Genomic DNA, 22,505 nt, shown 5'->3' on the forward strand with positions numbered 1-22,505 from the left:
TAATCATCCTTTCTGCTATCAATCTCAAATTAAATTCTGTCAGGCATTAACAATGTGTAGTCATGAAGCATGTGAGAACCAATGATGTCTGATGATGTCATTGCTGCCATTAGCATCAATGATGCTAACACTTGTTTTAAAAGCTACAGCAGTGGTTTAAATGTTCAGTGAAAAACAACTTTACAATCATTTTATTGTTCTTTTAGCAAAATGTAAGTGAACATGCAAACAATTTTCACAAAAACCTTTCAAAAACATTTCTTGGTTATTATTCAACGGTGTAAATCTGCTGAGGCCAGGGGCGTAGATTACGTGGGGGACGTGCCCCCTCCACTTTTAATATCAAGGAAATTCGTCCCCTGCACTTTTTCAGTCAAATGTGTTAGCATAGAGGCTTTCAAGAGCTGGTGTGAATATATAGATGGTGTAAATTGAGATTTAAACTCAAAGAGACAGGATAGTCTGCGCATGACCTGATATTTTATTCGGACCCAGAAGGCGAGATGAACTTCACGTAGTGCTAAACACTCGTTCAGTGTTTGTTTCATTCATCCTCGAAGCCGGAGCGTGCTCTCGCGCAGAAAGTCATATCAGGACACTCCTAATTTGGACAAAAGCATCCAGCTATCGCTGAATGAAAACAGTTGTTTTGACAGAAGAACTGAAACTTATGGAAAAACAAAGACATTAATATACGATTGCTACAATATAAGGTTTTTCAAGTCATCTCCAGCAGGTGATAAATACAGTATATGAACAAAACAGTGCTAACTGACATAGATTTATTACAGTATAGAAACTATTCTGCCTTTTTATGTGATAAATAAGTGTTTGTAGTATATATAAAAAATCATTATTATTTGTTATTGTCCAGCAGTTATAGATTTCTAAGCCAATTAAAAGCTAGAAATTAGAGAATAATTAAAGTTGCCTATAGTATCCACTACCAGTCAAGTCTCTTCTGTTCACCAAGCCTGCATTTATTTGATCCAAAGTACAGCAAAACAGTAAACAGAAATATTTTTACTAGACTATTTAAAATAACGGTTTTCTATTTGAATATATTTCAAAATGTTGAAAAACAATTTGATAATTAGCAAATGTAATTGTATATATATACAATTTGCAAATATTTGATAATTTGCAAATGTAAAAAATGTATATATATACATATATATATAAATATATATATATATATAAATATATATATATATATATATATATATATATATATATATATATATATATATATATATATATATATATATATATGTATATATATAATTTCTGTCCCCCTCACTTCTGAAAAGATTTTGACCTGTATCTTTTGTACATGATATACTAAAATTTTCTAACTTTCTGACATGTATGGTTGTGTGTTTAAATCTGAAAAAAGACTACATTATTTGGATATTCTGTTTCTCTGTTGGATCATAACGGTCATGGTAAAATTTGTAAGAAAATCTGTAAGAAACTAATGAAAATCACCATGTAGAATAATGAGAATTGCAAATAAATTAAATGCATTGTAAAATATTTTAATAAAACCTGGTTAAATGTGTTGCACAGTGTGTATTTATATTGATAAATAAAAAAAAAACATCTGTACATATATTAATGAAAATCAACATTTAGAAAACATTGAGTTACAAATGAATTAAATGCACTGCAGACTTATTTTAAAGTTTCAAAAAGAAATGTTACAAACTGCAACTTAAAAGATGATTCAGTGATCCTTAGAGGTAAAAGACAATCAGAGAGACTCTTCACTGAACAATCCAAATCTCTTTGAGTTTTCACAGGTCTGATGAAGAGCGAGAATTATGGGTAAGTGGCCAAACATGTCGGTCCTCCTCTGTCCTCCTAAGTGCAGACAGCTTAATCATCAAGCCTCAGTAAACAACATCAGCTAAATACAGCTCTCTCGCTCACACTCGCTCACTATCACCCTACTTTTATTTACTCAGAATGACAGATTGAAAAGAGAAAAAAAAATGTGGCTTTGAAGATTTGCGGTGGGGAGTGTGGGATGTATATAGACATCAGCTGAGGTGTGTGCACTTGCAGAGTGAGAGAGAGAAATGACTCCTTTACTCTACCAAATTACCTCATGTCAGGGATTAGAAGGAGATGGGCCAGACGGATGATGGGAAAAGGAGTGAGGGATGAGTTGAAGTTGGAAGAGTTTTGATTGACAGAGCAGGAGAGTGAAAGAAGGGGAAGTCTGTCGATCTTAGTCGGGGGTGATGAATATGACGAAAAAAGAGAGATATTTAGAAATAAAGTAAATTAAAAAACATTCTCCGCATTCCAAACCTATTTGGAATTCATATTTTGAATGAGTCTTATCATAAGACATCGTGAAATCTTTCAAATCACGGGTGCACATTATTTCAAGAAAAAAAATTAAAATAAATCAACAAAATAAAATGTTTATTGTAAATATATTTAATGTTTAAAAAAAAACATTTAAAATAAATTCAAAGTCTCACCCAATATATTTACATATCAAACAGGACATTACAGTAATGAGAAGATAAATATGAAGGATATGAATGCCACTGCAAGTTGATTTTGAGAAGTGAAGGGTTGTACATTACCTCTGGTATCTGAACAGCATAGGGCTGGTTGAAAAAGGATGGTGCATTGTCATTTACATCTCCGATCTGAATGTTCACTGTATCCTTGACTACCTAAAAAACAATTAAATCAAATAACACGTAAAATTAAACTAAATAATAAATAACATTCTATCAACTCTACATTGGATTTCATAGATTTAAAAAAAAAATCTAACTAATTCAAGTTAGTGTATAGTAATTGACACTAAAATAGAAAAGTTCATCAAGACAATTTTGTAATGGTTTTAAATAAGAAATTACACAATCATTAAAACATGAAGTCAGTAAAAAGTATCTTATTCTCAACAAGGCTGTATTTATTTGATCAAAATATAGAAAAAACAGCAGTATTGTGAATATACATAAAATTTTATTTGAAAATATTTTTAATGTAATTTATTTCTGTAATGCAAAGCTGAAATTTGCTATTAGTTCAGTCTTCACTGACACATGACACGTTTTTTGCTATGAATTTTTTTTTAGGAAAGTTCAAAAGAGCAGCATTGATATACAAATTATATTTTGTAATTGTTATCAATGTTAAAAAAAAAGTTGTGCTGCTTAATATTTTTGTGGAAACTGAATTTTTTTTTCAACGAATAGAAAGTTTAAAAGAACAGCAGTTATTTGAAACATTTTGTAACATTATAAATATCAAATTTACTGTCCACTTCTGATCAATTTAATGCAACCTTGCAGAATTTAAGTATTTCTTTAAAAAAAAATTTGAACGGTAGTGGAAAGTAAAAAGCAAAGCTTGCACAGACCTTAGAGTCAGATGGGTAGGGAAAAAATGGATACTAGATCGATGATCTCTAACTTACCCCTTGACTGTCACTAACTGAGAACTCCACCTGCATCTCTGACTTGGTCTGAATACACAAAAACACAAACAGACAAACAAACAGCAGCATTTCATCACTAGCGTCAGCTCCAGCTGGACAGTCATTCAATCCTTTCACCATCTGATCATGGTTTCCGCACCTCCCTGTCGAGCGGCTGTCTCAGCCACACTACCCCAGTCGTCTCCTGCACAGCGAAGTACCGCATGGCCTCTTCCCCCACCACACCAAAAATCAACGGCTCGCCGTCCGGATCCACCGCCTGCAGCTGGGTAATGGATGTACCTGAATACACACAGACAGACAGTAAACTACAACTTAAACAAACAATCTTAAATGGGTCATGAAAAGTTGAATTCTCTTTCATCTATTGAGACAAAAGACTCTATGGAAATATAAAGTCACTGCCAGAGCTGAAAAAAGCATTTATTGCAACTACACTACAATAAAAGCTCATCACAAACTTTTGTAACATTTTAGACAAACCAGACATTTTCTTAATCTGAACTTTTGTCTTGTTTTCTAGTAAGAAAGACACCCTGTAAACTAGATATATTTACTTGAGAAACAACAATATTTGCCCCTCTGAGTAATATAATTTAAAATATAGTTATATACCTGGATACAAACGCTGCAAGTGGATATTACCTAATTAATTACCTAATTAAGGGATGTTGGCAAATATGAAGCATTTACACATATTAAGTAAACTAAACAGCCCAGCTTAGGTACAGAGGCTACAAAGGATAAATCACAGTTAGAGTTGAAGTGTGTAATTTTTCTGATACTTTTAAAATACCCCCGTTTGATATGCAGGGACAACTACAGTATAAACTATTCACAGGTTGTCAAAAGAGTGTAAACACTGTGACTTGTGTTTTGTTTTTAAGTGGCAGGTCGACTTCTGCCGGAACCAGTTATGTGAGTTTGGGAACAATTGTTAGAAGGAATTTGAAAGCGAAAATTAAAGCTGGAATATACAGCGTTTACACTGGCCATACACTTAACATCTCCAGATTACTCACAACCAAACCTTTTCTTGGCTCAACGATTTTAGCCATACTTTCTGCTTTTAAATGAATTACTGCATTTATATTTATCATAAATTATACTTACAAACGCGCATTAGCCGCAAATCATTTGATCAAAAATAAAAAGTACCTCAGAAGGCAACATTATCACATTACTTACTATTCAGAAGAGTCATTAGAAGATTGAGATTGAGAGATTAGAGATTGTATGTTGGTATGTAATAAGAGTGTGTACATGTGTTTATTTGCATGTGTGTGTGTGTAAAGTAGAGGCCAATTTTCAAGTCAGTCCAAACACAACAAACTCACAGCAGATGCATGACAAATGAGAACAATATGTAATCCTAAACTGGCTCAAAAAAATGAATCATGTTTGATTTCCTCTGGTTAAATGGAATTATAGTTTGTAGCTAAAATAATTTAATTTGTGCTTATCAAACAATGTTTGCCAATTTGGTAACGTAATTTAAGATACAGCTAAGTGGATACAAACATTGCAGGTGGAACTGACCTCAGGGACATTGGTAAATATGAGCTATTTACGCATATGAAGTTCATATGCATATAAAGCATATAAACTTGTGCAAATTGGGCCAAAAATCTGGGCAAAAGATATAAGATGTAATGTATTTCAGCCATTAAATTGCAAAGGTAAATTGGACATTCCCAAAATATCTCACATTGTGGAAAGAATTGTTCCTTTAAGTAAGACTTCACCTAATGCTGCAAATCCTACATTAATGAGAAAGACCAACAAACAGATCAGACTCAATCCCTTCCACAGCCATAAACACACACACAGACTCAGAATCAGATTCATGCATACAAAAGCACTCACATACAGTACAGTACATATTGTGCTAGCAACACCAAGGCCTTGGGTTCAGTACCAAGGACCAAAAGTATACTTTGGATAACAACCTCTGCAAAATGCTCAAATGTATGCATAGATAAACGAAATATCCCATAGCAATCAATACACATATTCACGATATATCGGGTGAAAATATACAACCTCTTTCATATGTAGTCACATCCAGCCACTTTAAAGGTCAATAAGTTAAACCACATGCACATACATGTTTATTACAGTGCTGTATGAAAGAGGGGTAAAAACACCTCTAACTAATAGGAGGATTTATGAACTTCGCTCTCTGATTATAATGAGATTTATGCAAATTCTGCTGCTTTCAGTGTGAGTTATAATGTGATTGAAGACGGTGCAATTTAAGTGTTTTACGTTACACTCAATAGTAAAGACTTCGCAATAACGTGTGTGTGTGTGTGTGTATGTATATATATATATATATATATATATATATATATATATATATATATATATATATATATATATATATATAATTATGTTATTATGACTTTAATAAGCACAAAAACATATAACATTTCATTTGTTTTATTTGGGAAATTATTCTGACCTTTTTTTTTACCATACTTTTATTACATTAATTATCTAAAACAGTAAATGATACTTAATAAATATAATAATTAAATTATTACAAATATATTTATTTATATTTCTAATGATTATTAATAATCTTTCTAAACAGTTTTGACTTCCTCCATCTTTGATGTATTTTTTTTCTCTAGTCAAAATGCAGAATGGGATTGCGTTACATGTAACAAAAGACTGTAAGCATAAAATACATAATACAAATAAATATTTAAAAAATTATATTCTAAAATATTTAACCATACTTCTTGGTATAAGATGAATTATAATAAATAAAATATAATAAACAAATTATATTAAATAAATATGATTATAAATTATCACAAATATGTTTTTTATTTATATTTTTAATCATTCTAAATTATATTTATATTTATCAAATGTATTTTTATTAAGGCATATGATTTGACATACAATTCACTTGTACATTCTGAGAGCTTTTTTTTTTTTAAATAAAGAGAGAGAAAAATATATATATATATATATATAATATAATAATAATAATAATAAATAAAAAACAATCAAACAGTAAGCTTAAAGAGGAACAAAAGGCAAACCAAAAGTAACAAAAAAAAAAAAAACACTGACCACAATACCCCACACTATTCCATCCCCCTTTCCACCCGTCTGACCCTTCCCCATGTATCTCCACCCTTCCCCGTAAAGACCTTCACTCTAAAACCATTACCATTGTCATATATTGTGTGCTAGGATGTGGACTGTTGTACTGGATTTGTAGTTTTTAGGTATGATATGAGGGGTTTCCATGTTTTATTAAATATGTTGAGCCTGTTTCTCAGCGCATATCTTATCCTTTCTAAATGAAGTGTATTAGTTAAATCCTCTAACCACATCTTAGAAGTCGGTACGGTTGCGCTACTCCATAAGATGAGGATTAATCTCTTTGCTATTATAAAGCAATAAGAGAGAAAACGCTGTTGTGCCACACTTAATTTTCTGAAGGTCTCTGATGTTCCAAGAATGATAAACAGGGGATCAGGTTCGATTGGAGTATCTATGACCTCAGACATAATGTTACATATATCAATCCAGAACGATTGAACCCTTGGGCATAGAGCAAAGCTATGGAGAAGTGTTGCTACGGAAGAGTGGCACTTATCACACATGGGTGACACTTCTGGGTATATGTTGTGTAGTTTCTCTTTTGAATAATGAAGTCTATGTATAATTTTAAATTGGACAAGACAATGTCTTGCGTTAACGGAGCAATTATGTATGTTTTCAAGACTTTCTTTCCATAAATCGTCTGGAATAGATTCACCAAGTTCTTCTTCCCACTTTCTTTTATATTTTTCAGTTGGTGGGGAGCTTATTAGTAAGAGATTGTTATAGATACATGATATTTGACTTTCGTTAGGAGACAATTTCAGACAGTCGTCTATTTTAGATTGTGGTTCAGTCTCAAATTCTCTTAAGTATTTCCGAACGTAGTCCCTAACTTGAAGGTAACGAAAGAAATTATTTTTCCCCAGCTCATACTTCCTCTGTAGTTGCGTGAATGAAGCAAAAACGCCTCCCACGTATAAATCACCAATACATTGGACACCCCTCTCACTCCATGTAGAAAACGCTCCATCCAGATTGGAGGGGGCAAATGTGGGATTTCTATTGATGGGTAACATAAGAAAAATTGGTTTAAGATTAAAGGTGATCTTGATTTGTTTCCAGGTACGGATCATACTATGAATGATAGGATTGTTATTATACAGGGACTTATTAACCGCAGCTGGAGCTAGCAGGACTGCGGCCATGGAATATGGGTGGCAGTCCTCCCGCTCCAGCATTAGCCAATCAAACATTGGTATTGATGTGTTCAACCAGAAAGTAAACATCTTAATTGTTGAGGCCCAGTAATATAGCAAAAAGTCTGGGAGTGCCAACCCCCCCTCTGACTTTGGCCTACAGAGATGTTTTTACCTATTCTGTGAACTTATTGTCCCCACAGAAAAGGAACTATTAAAGAATCTAGGTTTTTGAAAAAAGATTTTTTTAAAAACATTGGGATGTTTTGAAATAGGTATAGTAATTGGGGGAGGAAAATCATATTTATACAATTAATTCTTCCAATTAAAGAAATTGGGAGAGTATCCCAGGATGATAATCTAGTCTGTAATCGCTCTATTAGAGGAGGGAAGTTTGCTTGGAATAGAGATGAATACTGTTTTGTCACTTCTATCCCCAAATAGGTGAATTTCTCTGGAGAAACTGTAAATGGAAAATGGTCTAGGCATGCTAAGTCATTCATTTGGACCGGCATTAAAACACTTTTAGACCAATTGATACGATAACCCGAAAAGGTCCCAAACAGGTTGATTTTATCGAGAAGATTAGGGATGGAGATTTGAGGCCTTGTTATATATAAAAGGATGTCATCTGCGTACAATGATATCTTATTATTTGTGTCCTTGGTGGCGTAACCATAAATCTGGGGTTCCATTCTAATACATTGGGCTAGAGGTTCAATAACCAATGCAAAAATTGTTCCTTGTTCCTCTATGCAAGCTGAACGGAGAGGATATTGTCCGGTTTGTTAATATTTGAGCTGTAGGATTTTTGTAAATAAGTTGGATTAGTGACAGGAATTTATTTCCAAAATTGAACCTATTAAGAACTTCAAATAAGTAACACCACTCAATCTGGTCAAATGCCTTCTCGGCGTCAAGTGCAAGTATGACCAGATCAGTGGATGGACCTCTCTTTGTATACATAATATTGAAAAGGCGTCTAAGATTAAAATTAGCACTCCTATTTGGTATAAAACCCGCCTGATCCATATGAACTAGCTTTCCCAATAAAGGATTCAGCCTATTTGCTAATATCTTGGCAAATAATTTCCCATCGACATTAAGGAGGGAAATAGGACGATAAGAGCCTACTTCCTGTGAGTCCTTCCCTTTTTTGTGAATCAATGTGATCACAGCCTCAGTTAAGGTGGTGAATTATATTTATAAACATTTCTCAATTCGCCCAGATGGATTTGTTCACTTGTTGCATTATGGGATGGTATAATCTGCAATCCTAAACACCAAAATACATAATACAAATAAATATTATATTTTAATATTTATATGTAAGTATGTGTAAAGCAGTGACACTCTCACTCTCATTCTCTCCGTTTCACTCTGGCTCGAGCTGATAGATGACACTATTTAGGCAACAGTGAGGCCAGTATTATGCTTATGACTGATACACTGCACATTAACACACCACGCAGCCGAGAAGAACTAACAAGAGCAATGTGCCTGCGGGCTCATCTCTCTCTCTCTCTCTCTCTCTCTCTCTCTCTCCCCCGCTCTGTTGCAGTCACATGCCCGTCTCAGCAAGTGTGTAGAATGTTTTATATCAGTGAACCCAACTCATCTCGATGGCACAACACTATCTGAAAAAACATAAACAAAACAACATTAAATCGACTGCCACAGGTGATTAGAATGACGAATGAGTACAGAACCCTGAACATTTGTGAACAGCCTACAAGGATTGATCACCCAAAAATGATATTTCTATAATCATGTAATGTCTAAATGTCATCTCAAACCTGTACACTTCCTTTCACAAAACACAAAAAGTAAGATGTTCAGCATAACAAAGAATCAGATGGCAGCCAGAGACTGCCAAGCTTCAAAAAAGAACAAAATAGCACTATAAAAGTAGTCCATATGAATCATGAGCTATATTTCAAGTCTTCTGATGCCACATGATAGCTTTGTTTGTGGAACATCGTTCGGTGATAATCAAAAAATTCAGAAGACTTGGAATACAGTGCATGAGTCATATGGACTAATGATACTGAATAACTATTTATAATTTGAAGCCAATAGACACCAAAAAAAAAAAAATTAGGGCAAAAGAGTAATTTTGTGCACTATTATTATTTTAACATATATTTTAAAATGTCATTTATTTCTGTGATGCAAAGCTGAATTTTCAGCATCATTATTCAATCTTCAGTGTCACATGATCCTTCAGAAATGATTCTAATATGCTGATTTGTTTCCCAATTTTTATTGATTATTATCTCTGCTCAATCATTAATATGCTTCTTATTATTCTAAAAGCTGAAAACAGTTTTTGCTGAAACATGACATTTGTTTTAATCCTTTGATGAACAGAAAGTTCAAAAGAGCAGCATTTATTTGAACATTTATTTTGACACAATATAAACTTTTTCACAGTCACTTTTGATGTATCTGTGCTGAATTAATAAGTCATTTTAATTCATTGTTTAATCTCACTAACCCCAATCTTTTTATGTGCTATGTTTTCCACAAATACTTTTAGCAAAACAAATTTTTAACACTGATAATTAATAAGAAAGGTTTCTCGAGCATCAAATCAGCATATTAAAATGAGGCTTCTTTTAAAAACATCTTAATAATTCCATATTTTTGAATGGTAGTGTATGTACTATAGTACTGAATGATTACCAAATTCATGGTGTTTTACATGGTTCTCCAATGCAACGGTATTACTATACGATGATACCTGTCCAAAACCTTTATTGGTTAGTGCATCCAGCTCATGAAATACACATTAACTTCCAGATTATAATAGAAGACATGTATAGGTGGCTAGCATGTGTGTGGGGGTAAAAAAGAAAGAAAAAATAAAAACAAAAAAAAGAGAATGAAAGACAGAGAGAGGACGAGTGTGAGATGTGATTGTGTAGAGAAGCTGGCAGTCAAGTGTTTTATGTAGTTCCTGGTCTGTTGGAGAGGAGGCCGCTGGGGCCAGTAAATCAGCTCAGAGAGAGCATCCATCCCTGTGTGGATCAATAGAATTTCAGCCCCTGTGACTACACAAAAGCTCCTCTGGGGGCCCACATGGGGGTCACCACTCCACCATCAGAACGCCAACTTTATTACTATCATCTCAACTGTAATGTTGTACTGTACGGAGACATACACACAAACAAACACAAACAATAAATGGAGAGTAAATCGAGACTTTAGTGACTCCCAGAAAAAGGCCATCATATGACTCCTCTCTAGTATTTTAAAACAGATTTCCAGTGTCCTCAGATTTGCCAAGATACCAAAGTCAAAGTTAGAGGTCATGTATATCAGTCCGTTTCTTATCTAGTCTGAAGGCCAATTGATCCCAGCTATACTGAACAGATTATTTTTATTGTTCTATACTCTGCCAACAATTCTCACTTGTTTCTTTTTTTTTTTTCTTATACTGTAGTTACAAATGGGAATTTTAGAAGAAACATCCGAGACAAAATGTATACATAAATGCTACACAGAAAACTTAATTAAGTCTCATGAGCTCTGAAAGAGCAGTGTCTGAGCAATAACATCAATATAAATTCATCAATGAATATAAACAATTAATAAATTATTCAGAGGTGATATATTTAACACCACCAGGACATGTTACTGTTTTATTTATTTTTTAAAGAAACAGAATGTACTGTTACAGAATGAATGGGTCTTGAAACGTATTTAAAAATGTAAACTATTTTTAACTAGACCTGCAACTTTAAAATGCAACACTTATGGTGTGAGAGGTTGAAAAACAAAAAGATGTGATGCAAAGATTTCCATTTGACACTTACTTTAACATATACCAACAGTTAAAACAAAAAGAGGAAAAAGAAATCAGAAGCATCCTGACATCTGAGTAAAATAGGGGGGAAATGTTTTTTTTTTTTACTTTGAAAATACACTGACATATTGTTTAAGTAAAATAATACTTTTATTTAGTATGGATGCATTAAATTGATCAAAAGTGATGGCATAGACATTTTTAATTAATTTTAAATAAATCCTGTGATTCTAATAATAATCTAAACAATTCAAAAACTTTTTGGAAAACAAAAAGTTTTCAAATTCAAATCGATTTCAACCAAATAACAGTTTTAGAGGTTAAAAAGGCACTTAAGTCTTTAGATAGACCAGGCTGGTCTAGATGTCACACACCTGGACTCATTTTGTGTGTTTTTGCCCCTGTGACCCAGTTTCTGTCTTCCGTGTCTGGTTTGATTAGTTTCCAGGTGTGTCTCTTCATTTCCCCATGTGTTCCATGTCCCTGTTAATTTAGTCATGCCATCCACCTGTGTTTCCCCAATTATCCCTTCTACTTAAGCCTTGTCCTTTCTGTTCTGTTTTGTCGGGTCTACTCGTCTACTTGTCCACTTGTTACTTGCCACCTGTTATTTGTTACTTACCTTGCCTATGTATAATTTAATAAATCCTTGTTTCGTTTATCCCTCGGCTCCGTGTTCCTTCCAGCAGCGTAAGCCGTGACAGAAGACCCGACCTAAAAAGTTTAAGAACTGCGTGTTTTCCCTCCGTTTTGTTTTCCGTTTTTTCAGTCTTTTTGTTTCCGTAGTGTGTCATGGATCCCCTCTATCGCCCCGAATACCTCCTCCTCCTGCTGGAGCAGGAGGGACTGTCTCTTGAGGACCATACGAGACGGTTTCTCTTCCTAGCTAATGCCACCAGCTACCCGGACCACGCGCTCTGCACCTTTTATCACGCCAGCCTGAACTCCAGGTGCAGAGCGTTGTCGCCCGAAGATGGTCCTCGGGAGGATTTCGCCGCCTTTATAGAGTGGAATCTGGTGAGAAATGGGTCACCTCTCACGGTCGGCCCAATGGAGGATCTCGCCAGGTCCACTCTGGACCCAGAGCCCAGCCTACAATCTCCCCACGGTACGAGGCATAAGCCCGAGCCCACCGATGACGGAGAGCCAGAGAGCAATCCGTCAGACCAGGTGCGAGAGCCGGCGACACTGCCCACCACGAGGGAGCATAATGTGGAGCGCCAAATGGGTCAAAATGAGGGGGTTTCCAATTCACCTATGCCAGATCCTCTGTTAAGCCCAGGAAGGGCTCCTGATCCTCTGTTAAGCCCAGGACGGGCTCCTGATCCTCTGTTAAGCCCAGGATGGGCTCCTGATCCTCTGTTAAGCCCAGGAAGGGCTCCTGATCTTCCGTTAAGCCCAGGACGGGCTCCTGATCCTCCTGTAAGCCCAGGACGGGCTCCTGATCCTCTGTTAAGCCCAGGACGGGCTCCTGATCCTCTGTTAAGCCCAGGAAGAGCTCCTGATTCCCCGTTAAGCCCAGGACGGGCTCCTGTTCCCCTGTTAAGCCCAGGACGGGCTCCTGTTCCCCTGTTAAGCCCAGGACGGGCTCCTGTTCCCCTGTTAAGCCCAGGACGGGCTCCTGTTCCCCTGTTAAGCCCAGGACGGGCTCCTGATCCTCTGTTAAGCCCAGGAAGGGCTCCTGATTCCCCGTTAAGCCCAGGGCGGGCTCCTGATCCTCCTTTAAGCCCAGGACGGGCTCCTGATCCTCCGTTAAGCCCAGGACGGGCTCCTGTTCCCCCGTTAAGCCCAGGACGGGCTCCTGATCCTCTGTTAAGCCCAGGACGGGCTCCTGTTCCCTCGTTAAGCCCAGGACGGGCTCCTGATCCTCTGTTAAGCCCAGGACGGGCTCCTGATTCCCCTTTAAGCCCAGGACGGGCTCCTGATCCTCCGTTAAGCCCAGGACGGGCTCCTGTTCCCCCGTTAAGCCCAGGACGGGCTCCTGATCCTCTGTTAAGCCCAGGACGGGCTCCTGTTCCCTCGTTAAGCCCAGGACGGGCTCCTGATCCTCTGTTAAGCCCAGGACGGGCTCCTGATTCCCCGTTAAGCCCAGGACGGGCTCCTGATTCCCCGTTAAGCCCAGGACGGGCCCCTGATCCCCCGTTAAGCCCAGGACGGGCTCCTGATCCCCCGTTAAGCCCAGGACGGGCTCCTGATCCCCCGTTAAGCCCAGGACGGGCTCCTGAACCCCCGTTAAGCCCAGGACGGGCTCCTGAACCCCCGTTAAGCCCAGGACGGGCTCCTGAACCCCCGTTAAGCCCAGGACGGGCTCCTGAACCCCCGTTAAGCCCAGGACGGGCTCCTGATCCTCCGTTAAGCCTAGGACGGGGCTCCTGATCCTCCGTTAAGCCCAGGAAGGGCTCCAGCCCCAGAGCTTACTCCAATGCCTGCTCCTCCAAAATTCCCACCCACTCCTGCCTCCTCCTCCGCTGTCGTCTGGCTGCCCCTCTGCTCGCCCTCAGCCTACCATCATTGTGGTGCGAGCTCAGCGGGACCGCCATCCTCCAGCGACGCCTTGGTCGGCGTCTCCCTCACCTCCGCCTCCAGCCTCTGAGGCCTGGACTCCGCCTCGGTCCGTTGACCCGTCGGCTCCACCATGGCTCCTAGCTCCTTCCTCTCCGCCGTGGCCCGGCAGTCCGCAGGCTCTGCCTGGCTCCCTCGTCCCTCCGGCTCCGCCTTGGTCTGGCGTCGTCCTTCCTATGCCTCGGGACTCCACTCCTCCGGCCTCGCCTCATCCCTCCGTCCCTCCGGCTCAGTCAGGCTCCTTCATCCCCTCGGCTACACAGTCCTCGGTCACTCTGGCCTCACCGCGGCCTTCCGGATCCACATCGCCGCGTCAGTCACCAGAGCCATCAGTTCCGCCTAGGACCTCCGGCTCCTCCCCGTCACCCTGGCTCTCCGTCTCCGCCTCGGGCTCCTCCTCCACTTGCTCCGTGGCCGTGGGTCGAGTCCCTGGAGTCGGTGACCATTCCTCCTCCATGGCTCCTTCCACCGTCGGCCCCACCTTGGGCCGTTATGGCTGTGGCCTGGGTCCTGCTGGGTACCTCCTGCTTCAGATCCTTCCTGTCTCCTCCCTCCGTCATCTCCTCCCTGGCTCCTCCCTCCATCATCTCCTCCCTGGCTCCTTCCTCTGTGGTCCCTGTCTGCTGGCCTCCCTTTGTTGTTTCTACGGTGCGAGGACGCACCTACCGGGAGGGGGGAGTACTGTCACACACCTGGACTCATTTTGTGTGTTTTTGCCCCTGTGACCCAGTTTCTGTCTTCCGTGTCTGGTTTGATTAGTTTCCAGGTGTGTCTCTTCATTTCCCCATGTGTTCCATGTCCCTGTTAATTTAGTCATGCCATCCACCTGTGTTTCCCCAATTATCCCTTCTACTTAAGCCTTGTCCTTTCTGTTCTGTTTTGTCGGGTCTACTCGTCTACTTGTCACTTGTCAACCTGTCCACTTGTTACTTGCCACCTGTTATTTGTTACTTACCTTGCCTATGTATAATTTAATAAATCCTTGTTTCGTTTATCCCTTGGCTCCGTGTTCCTTCCAGCAGCGTAAGCCGTGACACTAGATATGTTGGATTCATACGTTTTAAAGTTAGCAGCTAATTTAATTAATTACCTTTTTAATCTTTATCTACAAATTAAATTCCTTTTATCTGGGAAAACTGCGTATGTTCGGCCATTATTTAAAGGGGGTGCTCTAACTGTATTAAATAATTATAGGCCTATCTCAAAACTGTCTATTTTGGCTATGGTTCTGGAATCGCTTGTGAATGATCAATTGAAAGCGTTTTTTTCTACTAAAAATGTCCTATAAGATTTCCAATTCAGTTTTAGGAAAAAACACAGTACATCCACAGCAATTTTAAAAGTATTAAATTATTTAATGGTTTCACTGGATAATAAAAACCACAGTGGCGCTCTTTTTAATTGATTTATCCAAAGCTTTTGATTCTGTAGATCACAAAATTCTGAAGCAGAGGCTACTTTGCGTAGGTTTATAAGTAAATGCTGCTGGATGGTTCGTTAATTACTTATCGGATAGATCTCAATGTATAAATATAGAGGAGCTCACTTCTAGTACTCTGAATGTAAACATCGGTGTACCACAGGGATCAGTCCTTGGGCCATTATTATTTATTTCATATATTAATAATATTGGGAAAAGTCTTACACATTCAAGTTTTCATTTATACGCTGATGATATGGTGATTTACTCCTCTGCAGCAACGCTGGATCAGGCACTGAGTCATCTTCAGTTTGATTTTGATGCAGTTCGGAATACACTGAGCGATTTTAAACTTGTTTTTGAATGTGGAAAAATCTAAACTTATAATGTTTACAAAAAAAAAAGACTGAAGTAGTATCTGAGTATAAATATCTGGGATTTTTAATTGATGATTTTCTTTCTTTTTGGCCTTTACGTTCAGCACCTTGTGAGAAAACTAATGTCGAAACTGGGCCACTTTTTTTAAGAGTAAAGTCTTGTCTTTCTTTTGAGGTAAGAAAGAGATTGGTAGCAGCTACTTTTTTGTCAGGTTTGGATTATTGTGATATCATTTATATGCAGGCACCTAAGCATTGTTTGCAACATTATCGTGCAACATTAAGGTTTATCTTAAATTCATAAGCCCTTTAGTCATTGTCATCCCGTAGACTCAAACTAAAATTTGTCACTAAAGTTCATACTAATATGGGTCAACGGGCATTTAGTTATGCTGCTTAATCTGACTGGAATTCATTACAAGATAAATTTTTTTAAAATAAAAAATAACAACAACAAAAATATATCTAAATCAACGATGGTGAAAATTCATCTTTGCCATCACAGGAATAAACCGCATTGTAAAATATATTAACATCGGGGTCCCACTTTATATTAGGTGGCCTTAACTACTATGTACTTACATAATAAGTACATTGTACTTATTTTTTTGTGTTCATATTGTATTGTAAAACACCTTTGCTGCTATTGAGGTAGGATAGGGGTAAGGTTAGGGAGAGGGTTGGAGGTATGGGTAAGTTTAAGGATGGGTTAAGGTGTAAAGTATGGGTCAACAGTGTAATTATAAATGTAATTACAGAAATTAAATACAGATGTAATTACATGTAGTTTTTTTTTAATATAAGTACAATGTAAAAACATGTATGTACACAATAAGTACATTGTACTAAATTATTAATTAAAATGTAAGTACATAGTAGTTAAGGCCACTTAATATAAAGTGGGTCCAAAATCAGAAAATATAGAAAATAATATTTCATAATATTACTGTTTTTACTGTGTTTTCGATCAAATAACTGCAGCCTTGAGTATACAAGACTTCTTTCGAAAACTTCTGAAAGTATTTCTGTTACAAAGTCTTCTAAAAATAAATATTAATATTTAATAATAAAAATTGCTTTGCTTCTGAGAATTTTTTTTTTTTTTTTAAGTGAGCAGTGAAAAAAAATATCTAAACTACTCAACTAAGGGAAAATAACCCTCATTGTTGATCTATTATATTATTGCCCAGCATGATTAATAATAAGACAGAAACATGAAGAGCACAGTTAAACCAGAAAGCGCTCTATTACGTTATCTCATTGTCACTTAGTCTCATGTACAATCATGCAGATATCATCAGTCTTTGCCCCGTCGAAAGCAGCATCTCGCATGCAGGCGATAAACCGCACAAGTTCCACGACTGCAACTCTGATACATGATTCACAGCCTCGAATTTATTACCCATTGTGTTAATGGCGGGTGTTTCATTAATAGGGCTGAACTGTAAATCAAAGAGGCTGTTAATTGGCTTTGTGTCATAATCTCCGTCTAAAGCTGTTCTTCATCCATGTGCCTGTAATGTCTTAACGCCTGAGTTTCCTCTCCACTAATGAGCACAGGCACTGAAGCACAGGAGCCCTAATTTGTTTATGGACTATTGAAAAAGGTTAGCCCCCCCCCCAGAGCATGAATTATGGTACACTCCCTAATGTGTCCAGGGTGGAGGTAAATACCATGAGCCACGTTTGCAGGGGAGAAAAGGCATAAACAGCATAAATGATTGATTTGAATGGAGTTGGTTTCAGTGTTGAATGCAGGCAATGTTAGGTCTCTCTCAGGGTGATCCGTGCAAATCTGTTTCTGCTCATGTCTTATATGAGCATATTTCCATGCATAATTTGACCTACAATCCCAAATTTATCCCATTTGATAGACCCCCGAGGAGTCAACATAATCTAATCTGACCAAACCCCCTTCAGTGACTCACTGTGCCCCAACCATAAATGACTTTAAATGTCAGAGAGGGTCTGTTCCCTGTGAGGGTCCATTCACATCAGGAGTTTCACACACACACACACACACACACACACACACGTTTTGTTCCTCAAACTAGTGAGCTACCTTTCGTAAAACCCTCTACAAATGAAACATCTGCACATGGAACGCTAATTCTGGCACAAAGTGTCCAGAAGAATCTATTTACAACTGATCTGACATCACTATGTTGCTAAACTAAGACTATTAGTCATAAAGCAACCCAAAATACTGGGGAAAATTATTATATAAATTAAACTATTTGTATTGTATACTATACACACACCACTGTTCAAAAGTTTGGAGTAGGTTTTAGTCAATTAATGCTCAAATTACAGTGAAAAGACTGATTGTGAAATATTGTTCCTATTTATTTATTTATTGTTTTTTAAAGGGATATATAATTGACACAAAGCTCAATTATCATTAGCCATCAACCAATTCATTCTAATATGCTGATTTGATGCTTAATAAACATTTATTAATAATTAATATGTACTTAATAATTTTATGAAAACTTTGATACTTTTCCATGGTTATTAATGAACAGATAGTTCAAAATAAATGTATTGTACATATTAATCTTTTGTAAAATTATCAGTTTTTTATCAATTTAATGAAACCTTTCTGAATAAAAATAAAAAAATTGAATGACCCCAAAACTTTGAATGATTGTTTATACAACAACAACAATAATAATAATACAGTCGAAATATATTTAATTATGTATATAAAGTTTAGGGAGGAAGTAGTATTAAAACAAACTTTTACATAAATTCATTTAACTGCAATGAGTGTAATTTTAAACAATACAATACAAGAACATTTTTAAACATTTTGAATGATGGGAAAAAGTCAGAAGTTTATAGGACTTATAGATAAATATACCTAAAAAAACTTTACTTTATTTATATAGAATATATTTAATAAATTTCAGCTTAGCTGAGGGTTCAAGAAACATTTACTTTCCCTGAATGCCACTACTTACTAAATTGATCTGAATTGTATTTTAAGTAATTCCTCTACCTTGAATTTCTATTCAAATTCCTGTGAGGCACGGCCAATTCAATTCAAATTCACATTCATGAATTAAAAGCCAATTCTTCAATTCAGAATTTCACCAGAGCCTGCTGTCTTGATATACCCTGCTATGAAGCAGAATCTCTACTGGCCGACACATTTCTATGAACCTTCATTCCTTCCAGCTAGTCAGCACATTTACATACAGAGAGCCTATGTGTGTGTGTGTGTGTGTGTGTGTGTGTGTGTGTGTGTGTGTGTGTGTGTGTGTCTGTGTCTGTGTCTGTGTCTGTGTCTGTGTGTGTGTGTGTGTCAGTCCCTCAGGAGAGCTATCAAACACTACTGATAAAGACTGTGTCAAATCACACCAGTACAAAAATAAACACTATATTCATGACAACATGGGGTTAAGTGCTAGACAGGAAAATTATAATCATCCAAAAACAATGCTAAAACGAAAGCTCTACAATGAAAAATATTAAAGCTTTTGCTCGCTGTCAGCAACAGAGGTGCTCGAGCAGGGGACTGGACTTGAGCTCTAAATTGCACCTTCCGGGTCCAATTAATTTTAGGATGCAAATGAAGTAGTGGAAGGATTTGCTATAAATATTCATTCTATTAATACTAATAACAACACAACAAAGCAAATTGTTAGAAATGGCTCAGGAAAATTTGTCCCAAAATTATTCAGGTGTCACACAAATTTCCACCAGTCTCTAAAACACACCTGAATAAAAGAATTGCCATTTTGCAAAAATTGAAGTAAATCTACAGTATGCTGCAAAAATGAATGAATGATTAAATATTAGCAAAAATATTATATTTCTTATAAATACACTAAATATTTAATATAAATGACATGTGCACCAATGTGATTATTTCCAACAATCAGAGTTGGCTAAATCAAAGTAAGATTTATTGCTATTAAAATTAAAATCGTATATGCCACATACTGTATTTTACTACAGTTATGGATTTCATGATCATGAGCAAAATAGCATTAATATGATTGAAGTGTTGATTAAATGAGGTGAAGTTTAATTGCAATATTGCATAGTTCTCATTATAATTGCAAGTAAATGTAGTTACACAAATATGCAGAATTTATTAGCTTTACTGAATAAATAAACATTAAAAATGTCTCTCTCTCTCTCTCTCTCTCTCTCTCTGTCTGGTTTCAGTATAGAGCATGGTTGATGTCAGAACAAGAGACTGATGGAGGTCTAAGTCCAGCTCTAAGTGACTTGTGTGTTTTAACACACATACACACACACACACACACACACACACACACACACACAGACCTTGGGCCAGTATGTATTAATCCTGCTGATTTATGGTTAAATCTGTCACGCTTCAGGAGAGCGTACCCTTCGCCTCTATCACCTTATGGTTCAACAATGCACATACAAGCAGGAACAAGCACACTCACACCACACATGCTCTCACACACTACTCAAGATTATAGATCAGAAACATGAAACATTTGAATATCATTCCCATATCAGAGGACACCAATGGCTAATTACTGGCCATGTAATTATCCAGTACATACATGCTGCATGTTATTATTCTATACTCTAACATACAGACAAGCTTGTGTAATTCATACGGCACAATTGCATATTGTGGTTAAACCTATATCCTTGCTCTGTGTCATTAATTAGTAATAATATCCTGTGTATTTCAAAATGATCACACCTGATGACTGATAATGCTTAATGATAAAACATATCTATATATGTGTGTGTGTGTGTGTGTGTGTGTGTGTGTGTGTGTGTGTAAATTATTGTTTTTTTATTTTTCATTAATAAGTAAATAAATGTATTTATGTTTATGTTTTTTTCATTCATTCATGCATTCATTCAGTGAATAAATAAATATCCTTTGTTGTTGTTTTTTTCATTTTTGTGATATGTATAAATATTTTTTTAATTAAATTATTCAGATACAGTATAGAGGTTTTTTTTACATTCTATATCTCTTTCTTTTTTCTCATTATGTTGTAACTGCTGTTTAAAATAAATACATAAATAAATAAATAAATAAATATATATAAACAATAATTAATTTTGTATTATTTCCACATTTACCGTACACAGAAAGAAAATATTAAGAAACATAGAGGGAGGAAAAATAAACCCTTCTCCCTATGTTGTATCTGTGTTTTATATTTGTAAAATAAATCACAAAAAGGGTTGGGGGTGGTTGTTGAATAGACCTATCTGGAATCATAGTTGTAGTACAGTAGAGTCACCTAATGCCCAAGATGCTTGATCAGGTCATGCTTGACCCACTATTGAACTTATAACCATAAAATCAGGCATCACCTTGCTTTTACTGAAAGTTTCAGCAGGGAGCTATGGCCTCGGGGAACTGGGATGAGGTAAGACTATGATGGACAATGACTGGTCACGATCGGATAGTGTTCTGGGGTCTAATCTGTCTATTTCAGGATTGAGTCTGTGACACAATGTGTGTGACAAAAATAATGGATAAATAATTAATAAAACAAACAGCACGGCAAACACGCACACAGAAGATTCCACCTGACACAAAGTGTGCATTGTCAAAGATCATGCACACACACACTTTATTCAGGACCCATTTAGCTGTCAGAAGTCTGGAGCATTTAAAAAGCCATCCAAGAACTCCAAAGCTATCACACACCTCACTAACACCACTCACATTACTTTACTCTCATACTTTTCTCTTCTTTTAGTGTGGCAAGTGACAGAGAGTGTTTTAGGGGACGTTTTAGAAATGTTTGGGTAGAGCCTCGGGAGGAGCCTTCAAGGTTAGCTAAAAAAATGAGCAAAGCAGAAGGATCCTGACAGGAAGAAGAAAATCCATTCTGTCTGAATAGGAGTCAAGGGAGAAGACTATGTATGACTTTACATAGCTAATAAATGTTCATTATTCTCAATGGTGATTCAATTTAGTACATTATATAAACATTAATTTATTAATATATATATATTTATATTAATACAAAATGTATAAATAATTTATTATTTCATCAATATATTATTCTTTTTACACAGCAGTAAAAATAATGGTAATTTTTGTGATACTACAATGCAAAAAAAAATAATTTGAGGGAAATGTGCTTAGTTGTATCAGTGATTGTAAAAATAGGCTACACTTAAATTATTACGTGTATAAATATATTTATAATAATATATAAATATAATATATTTAGACTTAATAAAAATAAACATATTAATACAAATATGTATAAAATAAAATAAACTTTTCATTTTGAAGTGAAATGACTTACCATGATCACTAAATATTTCTTTCAGCTTCACAAGTCAGGACATTTACAAATCTGAAGGAGAGCTACAATACACAGTGTTCTTGACACACACACATACACTTCTCTCACCTAAAAAACTCTTCTGTTGACCTCTTAGACCTGTGCATTATCTGGAATGGAGTTCAATCAAAACTAAGGAAACTCTAATGTGTGTGTTTTCACTCTCAGGCTCAGCCATTTCAAGCCTCTCAATCACAGCAGCAATCCTTCCTCGCTCCTCTTACCCCATCCTTTCTTTTCACACCTATTCACTTAAACAACAAACACATGGAGAGAGTGCTTGCCCTCGCTGCTGT

At 36.7% G+C, this 22,505-nt stretch overlaps 1 protein-coding gene across 1 annotated transcript in view; it reads right to left on the bottom strand.

Annotated features, from left to right (window-relative positions):
- The window catches only part of LOC132110440 (cadherin-23-like), a 227,719-nt gene that overhangs the window by 179,281 nt on the left and 25,933 nt on the right, over window positions 1-22,505 (bottom strand). Inside the window, exons 3-5 of the mRNA XM_059517040.1 lie at window positions 3,606-3,748; window positions 3,446-3,493; window positions 2,601-2,693 (exon numbers count right to left, since the gene is read on the bottom strand). Of these exons, the coding sequence (XP_059373023.1) occupies window positions 2,601-2,693; window positions 3,446-3,493; window positions 3,606-3,748 (284 nt within the window). The remainder of the gene's footprint in view (window positions 1-2,600; window positions 2,694-3,445; window positions 3,494-3,605; window positions 3,749-22,505) is intronic.

Source organism: Carassius carassius, chromosome 30 (genome assembly GCF_963082965.1).
Source record: "Carassius carassius chromosome 30, fCarCar2.1, whole genome shotgun sequence".
In the NCBI taxonomy this organism is placed as follows: domain Eukaryota; kingdom Metazoa; phylum Chordata; class Actinopteri; order Cypriniformes; family Cyprinidae; genus Carassius; species Carassius carassius.